The 24,053-nt window shown below is 48.4% G+C and overlaps 2 protein-coding genes across 3 annotated transcripts in view; both read right to left on the reverse strand.

Annotated features, from left to right (window-relative positions):
• LOC116958207 (calmodulin-regulated spectrin-associated protein 1) overlaps positions 1–24,053 on the reverse strand; it is a 296,794-nt gene that overhangs the window by 211,293 nt on the left and 61,448 nt on the right. The gene's annotated exons all lie outside the window — the stretch shown is intronic.
• Positions 1–24,053, reverse strand: part of LOC142907035 (nephrin-like) — a 99,025-nt gene that overhangs the window by 43,031 nt on the left and 31,941 nt on the right. Inside the window, exons 10-18 of the mRNA XM_076055964.1 lie at positions 22,866–22,897; positions 21,505–21,636; positions 15,467–15,548; positions 13,940–14,043; positions 11,790–11,911; positions 11,340–11,517; positions 3,402–3,571; positions 2,627–2,768; positions 849–973 (exon numbers count right to left, since the gene is read on the reverse strand). Coding sequence (XP_075912079.1) covers positions 849–973; positions 2,627–2,768; positions 3,402–3,571; positions 11,340–11,517; positions 11,790–11,911; positions 13,940–14,043; positions 15,467–15,548; positions 21,505–21,636; positions 22,866–22,897 — 1,087 coding nt within the window. The remainder of the gene's footprint in view (positions 1–848; positions 974–2,626; positions 2,769–3,401; positions 3,572–11,339; positions 11,518–11,789; positions 11,912–13,939; positions 14,044–15,466; positions 15,549–21,504; positions 21,637–22,865; positions 22,898–24,053) is intronic.

Raw genomic sequence — 24,053 nt, forward strand, 5'->3', positions numbered from 1 at the left:
ACCCACCAACGACCATCGCTAGCCGGCAATCATCACCACCGGCCCCGCCGTCACCGCTGTCACCGCCGACCACCGCCCATCGCAATCACCCACCAACGACCATCATCCACCGGTGACCACCAACCATCACCGCCACCCACTCACCACCCACCATCACCAACCACTACCACCACCAACCACCACCACCACCACCACCACCTAATTTCACCACCACCCACCCATTACCCACCATCTACCATCATCAGCCACCATCACACAAACCACTACCACCACCTACCATCACCAACCACTACCACCACCAACCACTACCATCACTAACCACCACCACCTACCATCACCACCAACCATCACCAGCCATCACCAACCATCACCACGGTGTAGCCCTAACAGGCCGTTAGGGCAAGTGTGTCGTGTTGTCACGTGTGTGTCATGTGTGGTGTGGTGCACGTGTGGTGAATGAGCGGGGAACGCGTGGTGAAAGTGTGGTGAACGAATGGTGGACGTGTGGTGGACGTGCGGTGGACGTGCGGTGAACGAGCGGTGGGGGCGTGTGGTGGATGTGCGGTGGACGCGTGGTGGATGAGCGAGTGGTGGACGAGCGAGCGGTGAACGAGCGGTAGATGATCGGTGGACGTGTGGTGGACGTGTGGTGGACATGTGGTGAACGAGCGGTGAACGCGTGGTCGAAGTGTGGTGAATGAGCGGTAGACGAGCGGTGGACGAGCGGTGGACGCGTGGTGGATGAGCGAGCGGTGAACGAGCGGTGGACGTGCGGCGAACGAGCGGCGAATGAGTGGTGAATGAGCGGTAGACGAGTGGTAGACGAGTGGTGGACGCGTGGTGGACACCTTGGTCCACAGGAGGGTGGCGGGAGGGTGGCCCCCGCTGGCGTAGCACGTGATGCGCAGCACGGTGCCAGCGGGCACCACGCGGCCCTCCTCGTAGCCCTCGATCCACACCCGCTCCGGCCGGTCTACACCACACACCACACCACACACACATCACGCACATACACCACACACATCACACACACACACCACACACCACACACACACCACACACCACACACACACACACACACCACACACATCACACACACCTCACACACACCACACACACACCACACACCACACACACACACACACACCACACACACATCACGCACATACACCACACACATCACACACACCTCACACACACCACACACACACCACACACCACACACACACACACCACACACATCACACACACCTCACACACACCACACACACACCACACACCACACACATACACCACACACACCACACACACCACACACATCACATACAACATACACACCACATACACCATAAACACCAATCACCACACACACACTCACCATACACAACACACACCACATACACAGACACCACACACACACACACACTCACACACCACACACACACCACACACATCACGCACATACACCACACACACACACCCACCACCACACACACACACCCACCACCACACACACACACCACCACCACACACACCACACACACATCACGCACACACCACCACACACACACACACACACCACCACCACCCACACACACACACACACACCACCACCACACACACCACACACACACCCACACACACACACACACCACACACACCACACACACACCCACACACACCACACACAGACACACCACACACACCACACATACCACACACACACACATCACGCACATAATAACCCACCACACCCCAGATACCCCACACAACACGCAAGATAAATGTGCCCCGTGTAGCCTTAGCATACGTTTGGGGCAAGTGCAGTTAGCAAGTAGCAGCGCCTATGAAGGCCGGCATGGCACATGAGGGGGCTAGCTGGGTAGCTGGGTAGCTGGCTGGGTAACTGGGTAGCTGGCTGGCTGGCTGGGTAACTGGGTAGCTGGGTAGCTGGCTGGCTGGCTGGGTAGCTGGCTAGCTGGCTAGCTGGGTAGCTGGGTAGCTGGGTAGCCGGCTAGCTGGCTGGCTGGGTAGCTGGGTAGCTGGCTAGCTGGCTAGCTGGGTAGCTGGGTAGCCGGCTAGCTGGCTGGCTGGGTAGCTGGGTAGCTGGCTAGCTGGCTAGCTGGGTAGCTGGGTAGCCGGCTAGATGGGTAGCTGGGTAGCTGGGTAGCTGGGTAGCTGGCTGGCTGGGTAGCTGGGTAGCTGGGTAGCCGGCTAGCTGGGTAGCTGGGTAGCCGGCTAGCTGGCTGGCTGGGTAACTGGGTAGCTGGGTAGCTGGGTAGCCGGCTAGCTGGGTAGCTGGGTAACTGGGTAACTGGGTAGCCGGCTAGCTGGGTAGCTGGCTAGCTGGGTAGCCGGCTAGCTGGCTGGCTGGGTAGCTGGGTAGCTGGGTAGCTGGCTAGCTGGCTGGCTGGGTAGCCGGCTAGCTGGGTAGCTGGGTAGCCGGCTAGCTGGGTAGCCGGCTAGCTGGCTGGCTGGGTAACTGGGTAGCCGGCTAGCTGGGTAGCTTGGTAGCTGGGTAGCTGGGTAGCCGGCTAGCTGGCTGGCTGGGTAACTGGGTAGCCGGCTAGCTGGGTAGCTTGGTAGCTGGGTAGCTGGCTATCTGGGTAGCCGGCTGGCGACTCACAGTAGACCTTGACGACCCTGGTGGCGGAGCGTGTGGTGAAGAGCGCCTCGTTGGCCGCCTCGCACGTCAGCGTCATGCCGTTCTGCTCGCGCGTCACCGTGTACGTCAGGTTGCTCACCGTCACGTGGCCCCCGTTGGGGCCCTGTGGGCACGGACGGGGGTGGGGGGGTAAGTGGGCGAGGGGGGGTAGGGGGGTGAGGGGGGGTGAGAGGGGGGTAGGGGGGCGAGGGGGGTAGGGGGGTGAGGGGGGGTGAGAGGGGGGGTTGGGGGGCGGGGGGATGGGGCAATGGGCGGCACTAAGCGGAGGTGGTGCGTGACACATGTACAGCTGACTGTAAGGGGGTCATGGTAGAGACGACTCAATAGACAGTGTAACCCACTCACCCACCCACCCACCTACCGTGTACCCCACCCACCCACCCACTCATCTACCCTGTACCCCACCCACCCACCCACCTACCCTGTACCCCACCTACCCACCCACCTACCGTGTACCCCACCCACCCACCCACCTACCCTGTACCCCACCCAACTACCGTGTACCACACCCACCCACCATATACCACACCCACCCACCTGCCGTGTACCCCACCCACCCACCTGCCGTGTACCCTACCCATCCACCCACCTACCGTGTACCCCACCCACCCACCCTGTACCCCACCCACCCACCCTGTACCCCACCCACCTACCCTGTACCCCACCCACCCACCTACCCTGTACCCCACCCACCCACTACCCCCCCACCACCCACTACCCCCCCACCACCCCTCACCTCCTCGTAGGTGGTGTCGTTGTCGGCCTGGAGCTGGCGCCCCCCCGCCCACCAGCGGATGGTGGGCGGGGGGTTGCTGGCGGAGGCGACGCAGGCCACCGACAGCGCCTGGCCCTCCACCAAGCCGGAGCCCTCGGCGAAGCCCAGCAGCGTCACCTCCGCGGGCCCGACTGACGAGGAGGAAGAGGAAGGGGAGGAAGAGGAGGAAGAAGAGGAGGAGGAATAAGAGAAAGACGGGAAGAGGAGGAAGAATAGGAGGAAGAGTAAGAAGAGGTGGAAGAAGAGGCAGAATAGGAGGAAGAAGAGGAAGAAGAAAAGGACGAAGAAGAGGAAGAGGAGGAAGAAGAGGAAGAGGAGGAAGAGGAGGAAGAGGAGGAAGAAGAGGAAGAGGTGGAAGAGGAGGAAGAAGAGGAAGAGGAGGAAGAAGAGGAAGTGGAGGAAGAGGAGGAAGAGGAGGAAGAGGAGGAAGAGGAGGAAGAAGAGGAAGTGGAGGAAGAGGAGGAAGAGGAGGAAGACGACGCAGCCAACATCTCACCGTTGACACGTTGCGTGTGTGTAGGTGTGTATAGGTGTGCGTGTAGGTGTGGGTCTGCGTGTGTGTAGGTGTGTGTAGGTGTGGGTTTGCGTGTGTGTGTGTGTAGGTGTATTTAACTCCATCAAAAAAGTAACCTGCAGCGCCACACCTATTACCAGCATTAGGGGCAAAAACGGTGATACAATCTCCGACCCCCAGGAACAGGTTTGCAGATTTGCTGAGCATTTATGTGAGGTCCTGGGGGAGGGAAAATCCCTCAGCCAGGAAAACATCGTGGCACAAAGTGAGGATGACCCTGCTGAGGCTGCGGTGCCTCAAATATTGGAAGAAGTCGCCCTCTGTGAGTGGCTGGCTGAGGTGCCATCTGTTGAGGAAGTACTGAGGGCGATCCAGAGTCTGAGACCAGGAAAGGCAGCGGGCAGAGATGATCTCCCAAGCGAAATACTGAGGGAGGGTGGAGTTTGTGCACAGACTGCCCTATATGACATCATAACAACAGTCTGGACCACTGGACGGGTTCCGCAGGATTGGAAGGATGCCCTGGTGGTCCCCCTCTTTAAGAAGGGGGACCGCACAGACTGTAACAACTACAGGGGCATTTCACTCCTCAGTGTGCCGGGAAAGGTCCTGGCATTAAGGACCTTCATGATGGTGAGCGGGCCCATGTAAAACTACGTGGCCGGGAGTCCGAGCCATTCCCGGTACACCTTGGGGTGCGAAAGGGATATCCTCTGGCTCCCACATTATTTAACATCTATTTTGACCAAGTAGTTCGTGAAGCCTTCAATAGCTTTCGATTTAAATCTTTCGTGACTGCAATGATTCATCTTCTTTGGTTCTTTCGGTAAAGTCACGTAGAATGAGAATAAAATAATAAATTGATAAAATAAAATAACACAATAATATTCTCACGACGTTTCGGCCACAACACAAGCGGCCTTCATCAGGTGAAGGGGCGAGACTGTCTGGTAGGACAGCGCTGGAGTGAAAGAGCCACGTTCAGATCACGGCCTTTAAGCCTCAAATTTCAGCACCACGGATAGCTACGGGCCCCGTTCAGACGGACGAGTTCGTCCATGGTCGGAACAGAGGAGGGGGAGAGAGACAGCTGCGAGGCGCTGTTATACTCCATGTTGTAAACCATACCATTAACCGTGGTGTGAGAGGTATTAAGAGGCAATGCTGGCGAAAGAGCTGCGGTCTGAAGGTCATCGTAAAAATGCAATTAATTAAGAACAGAAATTATTTAAAACATCTTTCCAGTGGTTACTAAGCCTGAATCCATCTTCTCGGTTGAAATTGTCTCTGTGCTTGTATATGTGAATGGCCTCATGAACGAATCTCTCATGGTAGCCGGTTGGTTTGCAAAGAACCTCCGTCTTGGAGAAGTCAATGTCATGTGAGCCCACTGAATTATAACAGTGATCTGCCACGGCAGAGGAGTTCGTCCTACCGTGTTTCAAGTCTGCTTTATGTTCGCGGATGCGGTCCGAGATATGTCTTTTGGTTTCTCCAATGTAGCTACTATCACAGAGGCACTTTAGTTTGTAAACGCCCGGGTACTGTATGTCTGGAACAGCATCTTTTACAGATGGAACTAAATCACGGATTTTATGTACTGTGTTGAATCGGACCTGGATCTTGTGTTTATTCAGGATTTTGGAGATATTTTTAGTGACCCCTGCAATGTAGGGTAAGGTGATGGTTTTGAGTGGCTCCACAAGAGGATCCTTCTTCATGACTGGAGTGATGGCTTTGCGGATTGTGTAGTCGGAGTAGCCATTAGCCCTGAGAGCCTGGTGTACGTGCTTGAGTTCACTGGTAATGTGTTCCTGGTCGGAAATGCATTGGGCTCTGTGGTATAGAGTCTTGATGAGGGAGTTCTTCTGGGATGGATGGTGGTGGAAATCCGGTTTCAAGTAAGCATCTGTATGGGTAGCTTTCCTGTAGACAGAGTGGCTCATTGAACCATCATGTCTCCTTTTAATTAAGACATCCAAAAAGGGTAGTTTGCCATCTTTTTCGACCTCCATGGTAAATCTGATGGCTGGGTGTATGGAATTGATGTGGTCGCAGAATTGGTCTAGAGCAGGCTGGCCATGTGGCCAGATGACAAAGGTGTCATCAACGTACCTCTTCCATAAGGTCGGGCGTAGAGTGGCAGTCTGGATGGCGTCAGTTTCAAATTTTTCCATGAATACGTTGGCTACAACCGGAGATAGGGGGGAGCCCATTGGGGTGCCCTCAGTTTGTTTGTAGAAAGTTCCATTCCAGGTGAAGTATGTGTTGGTTAAGCAATGTCTCACCAGGGGGGGTACATCAGTATGCAGTCCTTGATGAACCAAGTCTTCAATGATAGCGATGGTGTCAGGTACCGGGGACTTTGGTGAACAAGGACACCACATCAAAACTGACAAGCAGGTCGTTTGGGGACAGGGAAATGCCTTTGATAGACGTCAAGAAAGTCGTAATTAATCGCAGTAACAGTTCCATTTCTGATGGTCTGAAATCTGTTTTAGCTAAAGGTCTAAACTTTGCTCTCACACCGAGACACTTACCGGTTAATGATATCATTGCCCATGTCGACGTTGCACTCAAGGGCTTGAGTCACATCTCTGCAGACGTAGCAAGATCTGAAATCGCTGCAACCCTCAAAAACGCTAAGTTGCCACCCAGCAACATCAGCAAAGACGAACGTTTTGAATTATCTCAATTAAAAAGAGGGATGATATTGTCGTCCTCTCAGCCGACAAAGGCAATGCCACTGTCATCATGGACAAAACAGAATATAACAACAAAATTCAAGAACTACTCAACGATGGCAGCTATACAAAAATAAAAAGAGATCCCACCAACAGCCTGGTCACCAAAACGAACAAAATCATCTCTGATTCAACAGCATTAATTGATGAGATCAAACAGTTCTCGTTGAAACCCTCTGCTGCCAGACCACCAAGATTATATGGCCTTCCAAAGATACACAATGAAGATACACCCCTTCGTTCCATCGTCTCTACTATCAGCTCCCCCACCTACAAACTGGCACGTTTTCTTGCTGATATACTGCGACCTTTCACTGGAAAAACCACCTCTGCGGTACTAAATTCTACTCACCTGGTATCGACAATCAAAGGCATTTCCCTGTCCCCAAACGACCTGCTTGTCAGTTTTGATGTGGTGTCCTTGTTCACCAAAGTCCCAGTACCTGACACCATCGCTATCATTGAAGACTTGGTTCATCAAGGACTGCATACTGATGTACCCCCCCTGGTGAGACATTGCTTAACCAACACATACTTCACCTGGAATGGAACTTTCTACAAACAAACTGAGGGCACCCCAATGGGCTCCCCCCTATCTCCGGTTGTAGCCAACGTATTCATGGAAAAATTTGAAACTGACGCCATCCAGACTGCCACTCTACGCCCGACCTTATGGAAGAGGTACGTTGATGACACCTTTGTCATCTGGCCACATGGCCAGCCTGCTCTAGACCAATTCTGCGACCACATCAATTCCATACACCCAGCCATCAGATTTACCATGGAGGTCGAAAAAGATGGCAAACTACCCTTTTTGGATGTCTTAATTAAAAGGAGACATGATGGTTCAATGAGCCACTCTGTCTACAGGAAAGCTACCCATACAGATGCTTACTTGAAACCGGATTCCCACCACCATCCATCCCAGAAGAACTCCCTCATCAAGACTCTATACCATAGAGCCCAATGCATTTCCGACCAGGAACACATTACCAGTGAACTCAAGTACGTACACCAGGCTCTCAGGGCTAATGGCTACTCCGACTACACAATCCGCAAAGCCATCACTCCAGTCATGAAGAAGGATCCTCTTGTGGAGCCACTCAAAACCATCACCTTACCCTACATTGCAGGGGTCACTAAAAAGATCTCCAAAATCCTGAATAAACACAAGATCCAGGTCCGATTCAACACAGTACATAAAATCCGTCATTTAGTTCCATCTGTAAAAGATGCTGTTCCAGACATACAGTACCCGGGCGTTTACAAACTAAAGTGCCTCTGTGGTAGTAGCTACATTGGAGAAACCAAAAGACATATCTCGGACCGCATCCGCGAACATAAAGCAGACTTGAAACACGGTAGGACGAACTCCTCTGCCGTGGCAGATCACTGTTATAATTCAGTGGGCTCACATGACATTGACTTCTCCAAGACGGAGGTTCTTTGCAAACCAACCGGCTACCATGAGAGATTCGTTCATGAGGCCATTCACATATACAAGCACAGAGACAATTTCAACCGAGAAGATGGATTCAGGCTTAGTAACCACTGGAAAGATGTTTTAAATAATTTCTGTTCTTAATTAATTGCATTTTTACGATGACCTTCAGACCGCAGCTCTTTCGCCAGCATTGCCTCTTAATACCTCTCACACCACGGTTAATGGTATAGTTTTACAACATGGAGTATACTAGGGCCTCGCAGCTGTCTCTCTCCCCCTCCTCTGTTCCGACCATGGACGAACTCGTCCGTCTGAACGGGGCCCGTAGCTATCCGTGGTGCTGAAATTTGAGGCTTAAAGGCCGTGATCTGAACGTGGCTCTTTCACTCCAGCGCTGTCCTACCAGACAGTCTCGCCCCTTCACCTGATGAAGGCCGCTTGTGTTGTGGCCGAAACGTCGTGAGAATATTATTGTGTTATTTTATTTTATCAATTTATTATTTTATTCTCATTCTACGTGACTTTACCTTCAATAGCTGTACCGGGGGAATCTCCATATGGTACAGATATAATGAGAGGCTGATCGACGCCCGGGTGCGGTCAAGGGATGGCTCCCTATTGCTCAACCACGTCATGTATGCTGATGATTTGGTAATAGCTGCTCATTCAGAGGAGGAGTTGGAGACGCTGCTGCTGAGACTGGAGCGTGCCACTAAGAGGTGGGGCCTTACCATCAGCCCCACCAAAACTAAGCACCTGCCTGGGTATTTTGTACCATCGGACACTCCACCCCCACAACTCCCAATCGGTGATGGGGCAGTTGTGGAGAGAGTGGAGAGTTTCCCATACCTGGGCAGTGTGCTTATGACCGGCTCCAGTTTAACAGCAGAGGTCTCACTCCGAATCAGTCGAGCGGCAATATCTTTTCATCGGTTGCGTAACGCTGTGTGGAAGCTACCTGGTCTGTCGCTCCACACTAAGCTTCAGGTCTTCTCGGCCACGGTCATTCCCTCCCTTCTCTACGCTTGCGAAACGTGGACCCCCCTAATGGAACATCTTCGCCGGTTAGAAACATTTAGGCTGGCCTGCCTACGATCCATCCTGGGTTTAACCAGACTGGATTGTGTGAGGAGCTCACAAATCCTTGAAAGATCGGGGCAAGGGCCCATCGGTGAGCTCCTCCGGCGGGGAAGGCTGCGATGGCTGGGTCATGTAGCCCGCATGCCCAGCCACCGCATGCCGAAACAGCTTTTGTTCGGCCGGATTGAGGGGGCTAAGCGGGCGCGGCACGGGCTAGAGAAGAGATGGAGTGATGTGGTACAGGAGGACGTGGAGCTGAGTGGACTTGCTGTGTCAAGATTGGCCTCTGTGGAGGAGGCTCGTGAAGGACGCTACTGGGCAGTTGGAGGTAGTCCCCCTCCAACAACAACGGAGGGCGGAGGAGCGACGCTCACAACAACGAGCGGAGCGCCGGGTGGCTAAAACACAGCAGGTTGGCACAATAGGGGGCACAGGTGGTGCATCAGCCAGTCATCTCAGTCAATCGACCCGTGGCACCTGGGTCTGCCCCGTGACCTCCTGCCAGCGGGCGTTCGACACTTCACGTGGCCTCAGGGTGCACATAGCCTGGCACAAGTGTCGTGGTGACGTCACCTTAGTGGCGAATGGCGGTTGTTGTAGGTGTGTGTCTGTGTGTGTGTGTGCGTGTAGGTGTCCGTGTAGGTGTGTGTCTGTGTGTGTGTGTGTGTGCGTGTAGGTGTGCGTGTAGGTGTGTGTCTGTGTGTGTAGGTGTGTGTCTGTGTGTGTGTGTGGCAGAACAACCTCTACCTCCTCGTTGGTGCCGGACGGTAACGCTGTGATGGGCAGTGCCGTGGGGGGCAGGGCCTATTTAGATTTGCCATTCCCCTCATGGCGTTTGTAGCCACCACAGCGGCTAAACGGGGCTCTAAACGGGTGCGAGTGGCTGGTAACCCCTCCACCTTCAATTCATTACCACGAAACCACGAAACAAATATCAATAAGCTTGTGCCGGAGGCCCCGGGGGGACAGGCGTCCGTAACGTCTCCTGGCCGAACCCCATTTGGCGGAGCCAGGAGATTGAATTTTTCCCCTCGGGGTTCCTCCAGAAACAGCAAAAATCCACTACGGGTGGCGGCGTGCAATGCTCACTGTGGAGGAGAGGCTGCCACTCCTCTGTCAGGAGCTGGACCGGTACCGCTTGGATCTCTGTGGTGTTCAGGAGGTCCGGTGAACCGGCTCTGGCTCCTGGCGGTGAGGTGTGGGAAGCTGTAAGCCCCAGGCTACTTTGGGCTCACCTTCCCATCAACCAGATGCGAGGAGTGGTGGTCGTGGTTATTTATACCCCCACCGAAGATTAACATCAGTGGAGGGATGCAGGAAAGGTCGATGAGTTAGATGCCTTCTATGAACTCCTGTCACAGGTGCTGGCTAAAGTGGCCCCTCGGGATCCTTTTGGGTAACTTCAATGCCCGAGTTGGTCATGATGCTGGCACCTGGTCTGGAGTGATTGGAAGACATGGGCCAGATCAGTTCAATAACAAGGGTAGGAGGCTGCTAGACTTCTGTGCAGCCCATGGCCTTGTAATTACCAACACGCTGTTCTGGCATCGGAACATCTACACAACATCATGGTTGCACGCCGGGCCCAAGCAAGAACATCTGCTGGACTACATAGTGACGGAACAGTGGATGGGGGCCCATGTCCTTGACACCAGGACCTACCGTGGAGCTGATCTGCCCTCTGACAATCGACTAGTCATCTGTAAGATGCGCCTGCCATTCTTCCACTCCGGTGGTGGGTGTACACCCAGGACCCCATTCCAACCTAAAGTGGCCTGGTCTCAGTTAGCTGATGAAAGTTGCAAGCGAGAATTTCATCATTGCTTGCGGCTGGGATTGGCATCGTCCCCCACTCCTTCTGACGTCGAGGGTAAATGGGGGAGGTTTGGGACTGTGACTCACGCAGCTGCAATGGCTGCTTTGGGTACGCGGTGCAGACCTCCCCAGAGACCCCGGCTGACAGCGGAGGTGTTCAGACGAGGCGAAGAGGCGAGGCGGCAAGGGTGGCCAGACGAGGTGAGGTTCGAGGTGAAGTGACGAGGTAGTCAAACGAGCTGACGAGGTTACGCGGTGTGGCGACGAGGCGACGGGGCCCGACGCGGCTTGCGCGGACTCACAGAGCACGCGCAGGGTGACGGTGGCGGTCATGGGAGCTGGCGCGACGAGGTTGGTGGCCTCGCAGGTGAGCGTGACGAGGTTGTGCTCGGGCCGCAGGGCGAGGGCGAGGACGCTGCGCGACAGCGGGGGCAGCGCCACATCGTCGCTCTCCCACGTGGTGAGCAGCACCTCCTCGCCCTGCTCACCCCGACGCCCGTGCACGCGGCGGCGAACGGTGGTGAGGATGGCGGTGAGGGTCGAGCGTTGGGTGCAGCGGTGGCGAGTCCGTGGCGAGTAGTAGCGGGTGCAGCGGCGGCGAGAGTGGCACGTGTAGCGGTGAGTGCAGTGTTGAGTGTAGTGATCGCGAGTGCAGTGGCGAGTGCAGCGGCGAGTGTAGCGGCGAGTGTAGCGGCGAGTAGTGGTGAGTGTAGCAGTGGTGAGCAGCGGTGGCGAGTGGTGAGCATGCTCACCTTGCTCCACTGCAGGGTGGCAAGGGGGTTGCCCCCCTGAGACTGGCACCGTAGGTTCAGGCCGTCGCCCTCCCTCAGCGGGCGACCCTCCAACCCCTCCACCCAGGGTGGGCCCGGGGGGACTGCCGGGCAAGAGTCGACGGAGAGGTCAGCTCACCTGTACACTCCTCACCTGTACACTCCTCACCTGTTCACTCTCTCTCCCCTGTTCACTCTCTCTCCCCTGTTCACTCACTCATTCTCTCCCCTGTTCACTCGCTCATTCTCTCCCCTGTTCACTCATTCTCTCCCCTGTTCACTCGCTCTCTCCCTTGTTCACTCTCTCCCCTGTTCACTCTCTCCCTCCCCTGTTCACTCTCTCCCTCCCCTGTTCACTCACTCACTCTCTCCCCTGTTCACTCTCTCCCTCCCCTGTTCACTCACTCATTCTCTCCCTTGTTCACTCTCTCCGTTGTTCACTCTCTCCCCTGTTCACTCTCTCCCCTGTTCACTCACTCATTCTCTCCCCTGTTCACGCTCCCCCTTGTTCACTCTCCCCCCTGCTCACTCTCCCCCCTGCTCACTCTCCCCCCTGTTCACTCTCCCCCCTGTTCACTCTCTCCCCTGTTCACTCTCTCCCCTGTTCACTCTCTCCCCTGTTCACTCTCTCCCCTGTTCACTCTCTCCCCTGTTCACTCTCTCCCCTGTTCACTCTCTCCCCTGTTCACTCTCTCCCCTGTTCACTCTCTCCCCTGTTCACTCTCTCCCCTGTTCACTCTCTCCCCTGTTCACTCTCTCCCCTGTTCACTCTCTCCCCTGTTCACTCTCTCCCCTGTTCACTCTCTCCCCTGTTCACTCTCTCCCCTGTTCACTCTCTCCCCTGTTCACTCTCTCCCCTGTTCACTCTCTCCCCTGTTCACTCTCTCCCCTGTTCACTCTCTCCCCTGTTCACTCTCTCCCCTGTTCACTCTCTCCCCTGTTCACTCTCTCCCCTGTTCACTCTCTCCCCTGTTCACTCTCTCCCCTGTTCACTCTCTCCCCTGTTCACTCTCTCCCTCCCCTGTTCACTCACTCATTCTCTCCCCTGTTCACTTGTTCACTCTCCCCCTTGTTCACTCTCTCCCTTGTTCACTCTCTCCCCTGTTCACTTGTTCACTCTCCCCCTTGTTCACTCTCCCCCTTGTTCACTCTCCCCCTTGTTCACTCTCCCCCTTGTTCACTCTCCCCCTTGTTCACTCTCTCCCCTGTTCACACTCCCCCTTGTTCACTCTCCCCCTTGTTCACTCTGCCCCTTGTTCACTCTCTCCCCTGTTCACTCTCTCCCCTGTTCACTCTCTCCCCTGTTCACTCTCTCCCCTGTTCACTCTCTCCCCTGTTCACTCTCCCCTGTTCACTCTCTCCCCTGTTCACTCTCCCCTGTTCACTCTCCCCTGTTCACTCTCCCCTGTTCACTCTCTCCCCTGTTCACTCTCTCCCTCCCCTGTTCACTCACTCATTCTCTCCCCTGTTCACTCTCCCCCTTGTTCACTCTCCCCCTTGTTCACTCTCTCCCCTGTTCACTCTCTCCGTTGTTCACTCTCTCCCCTGTTCACTCTCTCCCCTGTTCACTCTCTCCCCTGTTCACTCTCTCCCTTGTTCACTCTCCCCCTTGTTCACTCTCCCCCTTGTTCACTCTCCCCCTTGTTCACTCTCTCCCTTGTTCACTCTCTCCCCTGTTCACTTGTTCACTCTCCCCCTTGTTCACTCTCTCCCTTGTTCACTCTCTCCCCTGTTCACTCTCTCCCTTGTTCACTCTCTCCCCTGTTCACTTGTTCACTCTCCCCCTTGTTCACTCTCCCCCTTGTTCACTCTCCCCCTTGTTCACTCTCCCCCTTGTTCACTCTCCCCCTTGTTCACTCTCTCCCTTGTTCACTCTCTCCCCTGTTCACTCTCTCCCTTGTTCACTCTCTCCCCTGTTCACTTGTTCACTCTCCCCCTTGTTCACTCTCCCCCTTGTTCACTCTCCCCCTTGTTCACTCTCCCCCTTGTTCACTCTCCCCCTTGTTCACTCTCTCCCTTGTTCACTCTCTCTCCCCCTTGTTCACTCTCCCCCTTGTTCACTCTCCCCCCTGTTCACTCTCTCCCCTTGTTCACTCTCTCCCCTGTTCAATCGCGGGGGTGGGGTGACTCACAGTGCACGTTGGCACGTAGCGAGGTGACGCGGGGCGCGTCCAGAGCCGTGTTGACCGCCGAGCAGGAGAACGACACTCCGTTGTCCGTCGCCTTGGGCACGAACCTGGACACGGCCAGCACCGTCCATCAGCGTCGCCACGGCCACGGTCGTCATGGCCGCCATCGTCATGGCCGCCGTCGTCATGGCCGCCGTCGCCATGGCCGCCGTAGCCATGGTCGCCGTCGCCATGGCCGCCGTCGTCATGGCCATCGGTGTCTTTATTCGTCATTATCAGCAACATCATCATCTTCTTCTTCATTGATCTTGTTATTATCATCACTGTCATCCATGTTTTTATTGTAAAGATGTTACCATCATCGTCAATGTAATCGTTGCCATCATCATCGTCGTAATCACTGTCATTATAGTCATCATAATCATCATTATCATAACGATGTAACGATCATCATCAATATAAGCTTTAACATCATCATTGTAATTTTATTATTGTAACGATGTTACTGTCATCATCATGAACATCATCAACGTAATCGTTGACATCATCATCGATCCCGATCTTTGTCTTTCTCAGTGTTGGGTGTCATCACAGGAGCTTCGGCCGAGTACAGGGACTCATCTACTTACGTACATTCGACTTACGAACATTCAGAGATCCCAACAAACCTGTCCGTATGTCCAGTTGTATATTAGGACCGAGAGTCATAAGTTCACCCGCTGCGCAATAGATGGAGGCGGTGGCATCTACATCTGCAGAACGTGAAGAACCAGTGGCATCTACATCTGCAGAATGTGAAGAACCAGTGGCATCTACATCTGCAGAATGTGAAGAACCAGTGGCATCTACATCTGCAGTACTTGAAGAACCAGTGGCATCTACATCTGGAGAACGTGAAGAACCAGTGGCATCTACATCTGCAGAACGTGAAAAACCAGTGGCATCTACATCTACAGAACATGAAGAACCAGCGGCATCTACATCTGTAGAACGTGAAGAACCAGTGGCATCTACATCTGCAGAATGTGAAGAACCAGTGGCATCTACATCTGCAGAACATGAAGAACTGGATGAAATCTACATCTATAGAACGTGAAGAACCGGTGCATCTACATCTACAGAACATGAGGAACCAGTGGCATCTACATCTGCAGAACATTAAGAACCAGTGGCATCTACATCTGCAGAACATGAGGAACCGGTGGAATCTACATCTATAGAACGTGAAGAACCGGTGCATCTACATCTACAGAACATGAGGAACCAGTGGCATCTACATCTATAGAACGTGAAGAACCGGTGCATCTACATCTGCGGAACATTAAGAACCAGTGGCATCTACGCCTACGCGATATTATACAACTTTTAAAGCCATTCCCCGTGTTTAGTGTACATGCCGTATTAAGTTTTTGGAGTCGAACATTCGACTTACGAACAGACCCCCTGGAACCTAATCCGTTCGTAAGCAGAGGAGTCCCTGTACTCGGACTGCTCACTCCCCGTGGAACGGTGTGGCTCAGCATGGCTCACCGGAGGATTGCGACCGAGTCGAAGAGCCTGGGCTGTGACCCCTCGGACACGGAGACCTCCACACCGGGCAGTGGTTCCTCCCCTGGGACACACACACGCATACAATACTTATACACACACACACACGCATACAATACTTATACACACAGACGCACAATACTTATATACACACACACACGTACAATACTTATACATACACACACACACGTACAATACTTATACATACACACACACACACACGTACAATACTTATACATACACACACACACACACGTACAATACTTATACATACACACACACACACACGTACAATACTTATACATACACACACAAACACACGTACAATACGTATACATACACACACAAACACACGTACAATACGTATACATACACACACAAACACACGTACAATACGTATACATACACACACAAACACACGTACAATACGTATACATACACACACAAACACACGTACAATACGTATACATACACACACAAACACACGTACAATACGTATACATACACACACAAACACACGTACAATACGTATACATACACACACAAACACACGTACAATACGTATACATACACACACAAACACACGTACAATACGTATACATACACACACAAACACACGTACAATACGTATACATACACACACAAACACACGTACAATACGTATACATACACACACAAACACACGTACAATACGTATACATACACACACAAACACACGTACAATACGTATACATACACACACAAACACACGTACAATACGTATACATACACACACAAACACACGTACAATACGTATACATACACACACAAACACACGTACAATACTTATACATACACACACAAACACACGTACAATACTTATACATACACACACAAACACACGTACAATACTTATACATACACACACAAACACACGTACAATACTTATACATACACACACAAACACACGTACAATACTTATACATACACACACAAACACACGTACAATACTTATACATACACACACAAACACACGTACAATACTTATACATACACACACAAACACACGTACAATACTTATACATACACACACAAACACACGTACAATACTTATACATACACACACACACACGTACAATACTTATACATACACACACACACACGTACAATACTTATACATACACACACACACACGTACAATACTTATACATACATACACACACACACGTACAATACTTATACATACATACACACACACACGTACAATACTTATACATACATACACACACACGTACAATACTTATACATACATACACACACACGTACAATACTTATACATACATACACACACACGTACAATACTTATACACACACACACACACGTACAATACTTATACACACACACACACACGTACAATACTTATACACACACACACGTACAATACTTATACACACACACACGTACAATACTTATACATACACACACACACGTACAATACTTATACACACACACACGTACAATACTTATACACACACACACGTACAATACTTATACATACACACACACACACACGTACAATACTTATACATACACACACACGCACAATACTTATACATACACACACACACACGTACAATACTTATACATACACACACACACACGTACAATACTTATACATACACACACACACACAATACTTATACACACACACACACAATACTTATACACACACATACACAATACTTATACACACACACACATACACAATACTTATACACACACACACATACACAATACTTATACACACACACATACACAATACTTATACACACACACATACACAATACTTATACACATACACAATACTTATACACACACACAATACTTATACACACACACAATACTTATACACACACACAATACTTATACACACACACACATACACAATACTTATACACACACACACATACACAATACTTATACACACACACATACACAATACTTATACACACACACATACACAATACTTATACACACACACACATACACAATACTTATACACACACACATACACAATACTTATACACACACACATACACAATACTTATACACACACACACAATACTTATACACACACACACAATACTTATACACACACACACAATACTTATACACACACACACAATACTTATACACACATACACAATACTTATACACACACACACATACACAATACTTATACACACACACACATACACAATACTTATACACACACACACATACACAATACTTATACACACACACACATACACAATACTTATACACACACACACATACACAATACTTATACACACACACACATACACAATACTTATACACACACACATACACAATACTTATACACACACACATACACAATACTTATACACACACACACATACACAATACTTATACACACACACACATACACAATACTTATACACACACACACATACACAATACTTATACACACACACACATACACAATACTTATACACACACACACATACACAATACTTATACACACACACATACACAATACGTATACACACACACATACACAATACGTATACACACACATACACAATACACACACACATACACAATACTTATACACACACAATACTTATATACACACACACAATACTTATATACACACACACAATACTTATATACACACACACAATACTTATATACACACACACAATACTTATACACACACACACAATACTTATACACACACACACAATACTTATACACACACACACAATACTTATACACACACACAATACTTATATACATACACAATACTTATATACACACACAATACTTATATACACACACACACAATACTTATATACACACACACACAATACTTATATACACACACACACAATACTAATATACACACACACAATACTAATATACACACACACAATACTACTATACACACACACAATACTACTATACACACACACAATACTACTATACACACACACACATACAATACTACTATACACACACACATACAATACTACTATACACACACACATACAATACTATACACACACACATACAATACTAATATACACACACACATACAATACTAATATACACACACACATACAATACTAATATACACACACACATACAATACTAATATACACACACACATACAATACTAATATACACACACACATACAATACTAATATACACACACACATACAATACTAATATACACACACATACAATACTAATATACACACACACATACAATACTAATATACACACACACATACAATACTAATATACACACACACATACAATACTAATATACACACACACATACAATACTAATATACACACACACACATACAATACTAATATACACACACACACATACAATACTAATATACACACACACACATACAATACTTATATACACACACATACAATACTTATATATACACACACACAATACTTATATATACACACACACAATACTTATAAATATACACACACATACACGTACAATACTTATATACACACACGTACAATACCTATATACACACACACACACACGTACAATACCTATATACACACATACGTACAATACTTATACATACACACACACACGTACAATACTTATACATACACACACACACGTACAATACTTATACATACACACACACACACGTACAATACTTATACACACACACACGTACAATACTTATACACACACACACCAGTACAATACTTATACACACACACACGTACAATACTTATACACACACACACACGTACAATACTTACACACACACACACGTACAATACTTATACACACACACACGTACAATACTTATACATACACACACACACGTACAATACTTATACATACACACACACACGTACAATACTTATACACACACACGTACAATACTTATATACACACACACGTACAATACTTATACATACATACACACACGCACAATACTTATATATATACACACACACACAATACTTATATATACACACACAATACTTATATATACACACACACACATACAATACTTATATATACACACACACACATACAATACTTATATATACACACACACATACAATACTTATATATACACACACACACAAACAATACTTTATATACACACACACATACAATACTTATATATATACACACACACATACAATACTTGTATATACACACACATACAATACTTATATATACACACACACACAATACTTATACACATACACACACAATACTTATACACATACACACACAATACTTATACACATACACACACAATACTTATACACACACACAATACTTATACACACACACACAATACTTATACACATACACACACAATACTTATACACATACACACACAATACTTATACACATACACACACAATACTTATACACATACACACACAATACTTATACACATACACACACAATACTTATACACATACACACACAATACTTATACACATACACACACACAATACTTATACACGTACACACACACACAACACTTATACACGTACACACACACACACACTTATACACGTACACACACACAACACTTATACACACACACAACACTTATACACACACACACAATACTTATACACGTACACACACACAACACTTATACACACACACACAACACTTATATACACACACACACTACTTATACACACACACACACTACTTATACACACACACACACTACTTATACACACACACAATACTTATACACACACACAATACTTATACACACACACACTACTTATACACACACACAATACTTATATACACAATACTTATATATACATACACACAATACTTCTATATACATACACATACAATACTTCTATATACATACACACACAATACTTCTATATACATACACACACAATACTTCTATATACATACACACACAATACTTCTATATATACACATACACACACAATACTTATACATGCACACATACAATACTTATATACACACACACACATACAATACTTATACACACACATACAATACTTATACACACACACATACAATACTTATACACATACAACAATACTTATACACATACAACAATACTTATACACATACATACACATACAATCCGTATAGCCTTAACAGACTGTTGGGGCAAGTACAGTTAGCGAGCGCCTATGAAGGCCGGCACAATGCACGAGGGGGGGTGGGTGGCCAGCACCACGCCTGACCGCCTTTGTATCCCGAGTGGCGATGTTTACACACTGCACCAGGTACTCATTTGAGGCTGAGTCGACCTAGGGGAGGCCCAGGACCGGTTCAGACATCCGTCACCGATGGTGGCTGTGAGCTAGAATCGAACTCGGGAAGCCGGGTTCGTAGCGCAGCGTAGCGCTAACCGCTGCACCACCGCTCCACCCCACCTCACCTCACCCCCACCAACCACAACAACCACCATTCGCCACTCAGTGGCGGTGACGTCACCACGACGCTTGTGCCAGGCTAGGTGCACGTTGAGGCCACGTGTAGTGTCGAACGCCCGCTGGCAGGAGGTCACGGGGCAGACCCAGGTGCCACGGGTCGACTGACTGAGATGACTGGCTGATGCACCACTTGTGCCCCCCTACTGTGCCAACTCGCTGTGCTTTAGCCACCCGGCGCTCCGCTCGTTGTTGTGAGCGTCGCTCCTCCCCCCCCCCCTCTCCGTTGTTGCTGGAGGGCGACTGCCTCCAACTGCCCAGTAGCAGCGTCCTTCACGAGCCTCCTCCACAGAGGCCGATCTTGACACCGCCGGTACCAGTCATCGGCAAGTCCACTCGGCTCCACGTCCTCCTGTACCACATCACTCCATCTCTTCTCTAGCCCGTGTTAAGCCCCCCTCCATCCGGCCGAACAAAAGCTGTTTAGGCATGCGGTGGCTGGGCACGCGGGCGACATGGCCCACCCCACCCCCTCTCAACGCTCACCTCTCAGCCACTGCACCTGTGCATGTGGCTTGGCATCCGTGGCCGTGCAGGTGAGCGTGACCTCGACCCCGGCGACCCAGGTCACGGAGTCGCTCCCCACGTGCTCCAAGATCACGGGACGCTGGGGCGGGACTGGCGTAGGGGTAGGGGGGGGTTACAGAGCCAGCGTCACTGACCACACAACGCGTGCTCTCAGATGCTGTATACACTACACTATACACTACACTACTATACACTACACTATACACTATACACTACACTACTATACACTACACTATACACTACACTACTATACACTACACTATACACTACACTACTATACACTACACTATACTCTACACTATACTATGAACTACACAACATACTACACTATGAACTACACAACATACTACACTATGAACTACACAACATACTACACTATGAACTACACAACATACTACACTACGAACTACACAACATACTACACTACGAACTACACAACATACTACACTATGAACTACACAACATACTACACTATGAACTACACAACATACTACACTATGAACTACACAACATACTACACTATGAACTACACAACATACTACACTATGAACTACACAACATACTACACTACACTATGAAATACACAACATACTACACTATGAACTACACAACACACTATACTACATTATACACAACACACTATACTACACTATACACTATGAACTACACAACATACTACACTACACTATACACAACACACTATACTACACTACATTATACACTACAATACACAACACAAGAAAATAATACACAATTCGATAATACACTACACTATACACTACACTACACTGCAATACACTACACTATACACTACACTACAATACACTACAGTAGATAATAATACACGATACTATAATACACGACACTATACACTACACTATACTATAATACACTACACTGCTATACGCTACACTAGACAGTAAGACATGATACTGTAATACACTACACTATACACTACAAACGATACTATAATACACTACACTATACACTACACTATACACAAGACTATAATACACTACACTATACACTACACTGCTATACGCTACACTAGACAGTAAGACACGATACTGTAATACACTACACTATACACCACACTATACACTACACTGCTATGCGCTACACTAGACAGTAAGACACAATACTGTAATACACTACACTATACACTACACTATACACGATACTATAATACACTACACTATACACTACACTATACACGATACTATAATACACTACACTATACACTACACTGCTATACGCTACACTAGACAGTAAGACACGATGCTGTAATACACTACACTATGCACTACACTGCAACACACTTCGTAGTAGCTGAGAAGGTGGGGCCTTACACCTGGTAAAACACAAAAACAAGAGTTCGTACACTGGTCCAGGTGGTCCATAGGGGCAGGGGTTCTTCATCTTTTACTGCAGCCATCCACCCCGTTGGTGCTCAGTCGTTACAAAAATGTACAATGTTAATAAACATATAGGGTGTAGTGTATAGTGTAGTGTAATAACTACATGGGGTGTAGTGTATAGTGTAGTGTAATAACTACATAGGGTGTAGTGTGTAATGTAGTGTAATAACTACATAGGGTGTAGTGTGTAGTGTAGTGTAATAACTACATGGGGTGTAGTGTGTAATGTAGTGTATAGTGTCATGTAATAACTACATAGGGTGTAGTGTGTAGTGTAGTTTATAGTGTAACAACTACATAGGGTGTAGTGTGTAGTGTAGTGTAACAACTACATAGGGTGTAGTGTGTAGTGTAGTGTAACAACTACGTAGGGTGTAGTGTGTAGTGTAGTGTAACAACTACATAGGGTGTAGTGTGTAATGTAGTGTAACAACTACATAGGGTGTAGTGTGTAATGTAGTGTAACAACTACATAAGGTGTAGTGTGTAGTGTAGTTTATAGTGTAATAACTACATAGGGTGTAGTGTGTAGTGTAGTGTAACAACTACATAGGGTGTAGTGTGTAGTGTAGTGTAATAACTACATAGGGTGTAGTGTGTAATGTAGTGTAATAACTATAGGGTGTAGTGTGTAATGTAGTGTAACAACTACATAGGGTGTAGTGTGTAGTGTAGTGCAATAACTACATAGGGTGTAGTGTGTAGTGTAGTGTAACAACTACATAGGGTGTAGTGTGTAGTGTAGTGTGTAGTGTAGTGTAATAACTACATAGGGTGTAGTGTGTAGTGTAGTGTAATAACTACATAGGGTGTAGTGTAGTGTAACAACTACATAGGGTGTAGTGTGTAGTGTAGTGTGTAGTGTAGTGTAATAACTACATAGGGTGTAGTGTGTAATGTAGTGTAACAACTACGTAGGGTGTAGTGTATAGTGTAGTGTATGGCTTGATGAAACAAAGTTGTAACTTAACGTGCCTGTGTTTCATTTGTCTTTTAGATTATGTACGTTCTAGAAAGACAATCCGGCCATGTCTCGCAGACCCCCGTCCCCTCCCCCCCCCCCTTACAGAGAGGGCATCTCAAGTCTGA

Source organism: Petromyzon marinus, chromosome 74 (genome assembly GCF_048934315.1).
Source record: "Petromyzon marinus isolate PM22_M1 ecotype Great Lakes invasive population chromosome 74, UKy_Petmar_22M1.pri1.0, whole genome shotgun sequence".
In the NCBI taxonomy this organism is placed as follows: Eukaryota; Metazoa; Chordata; class Hyperoartia; order Petromyzontiformes; family Petromyzontidae; genus Petromyzon; species Petromyzon marinus.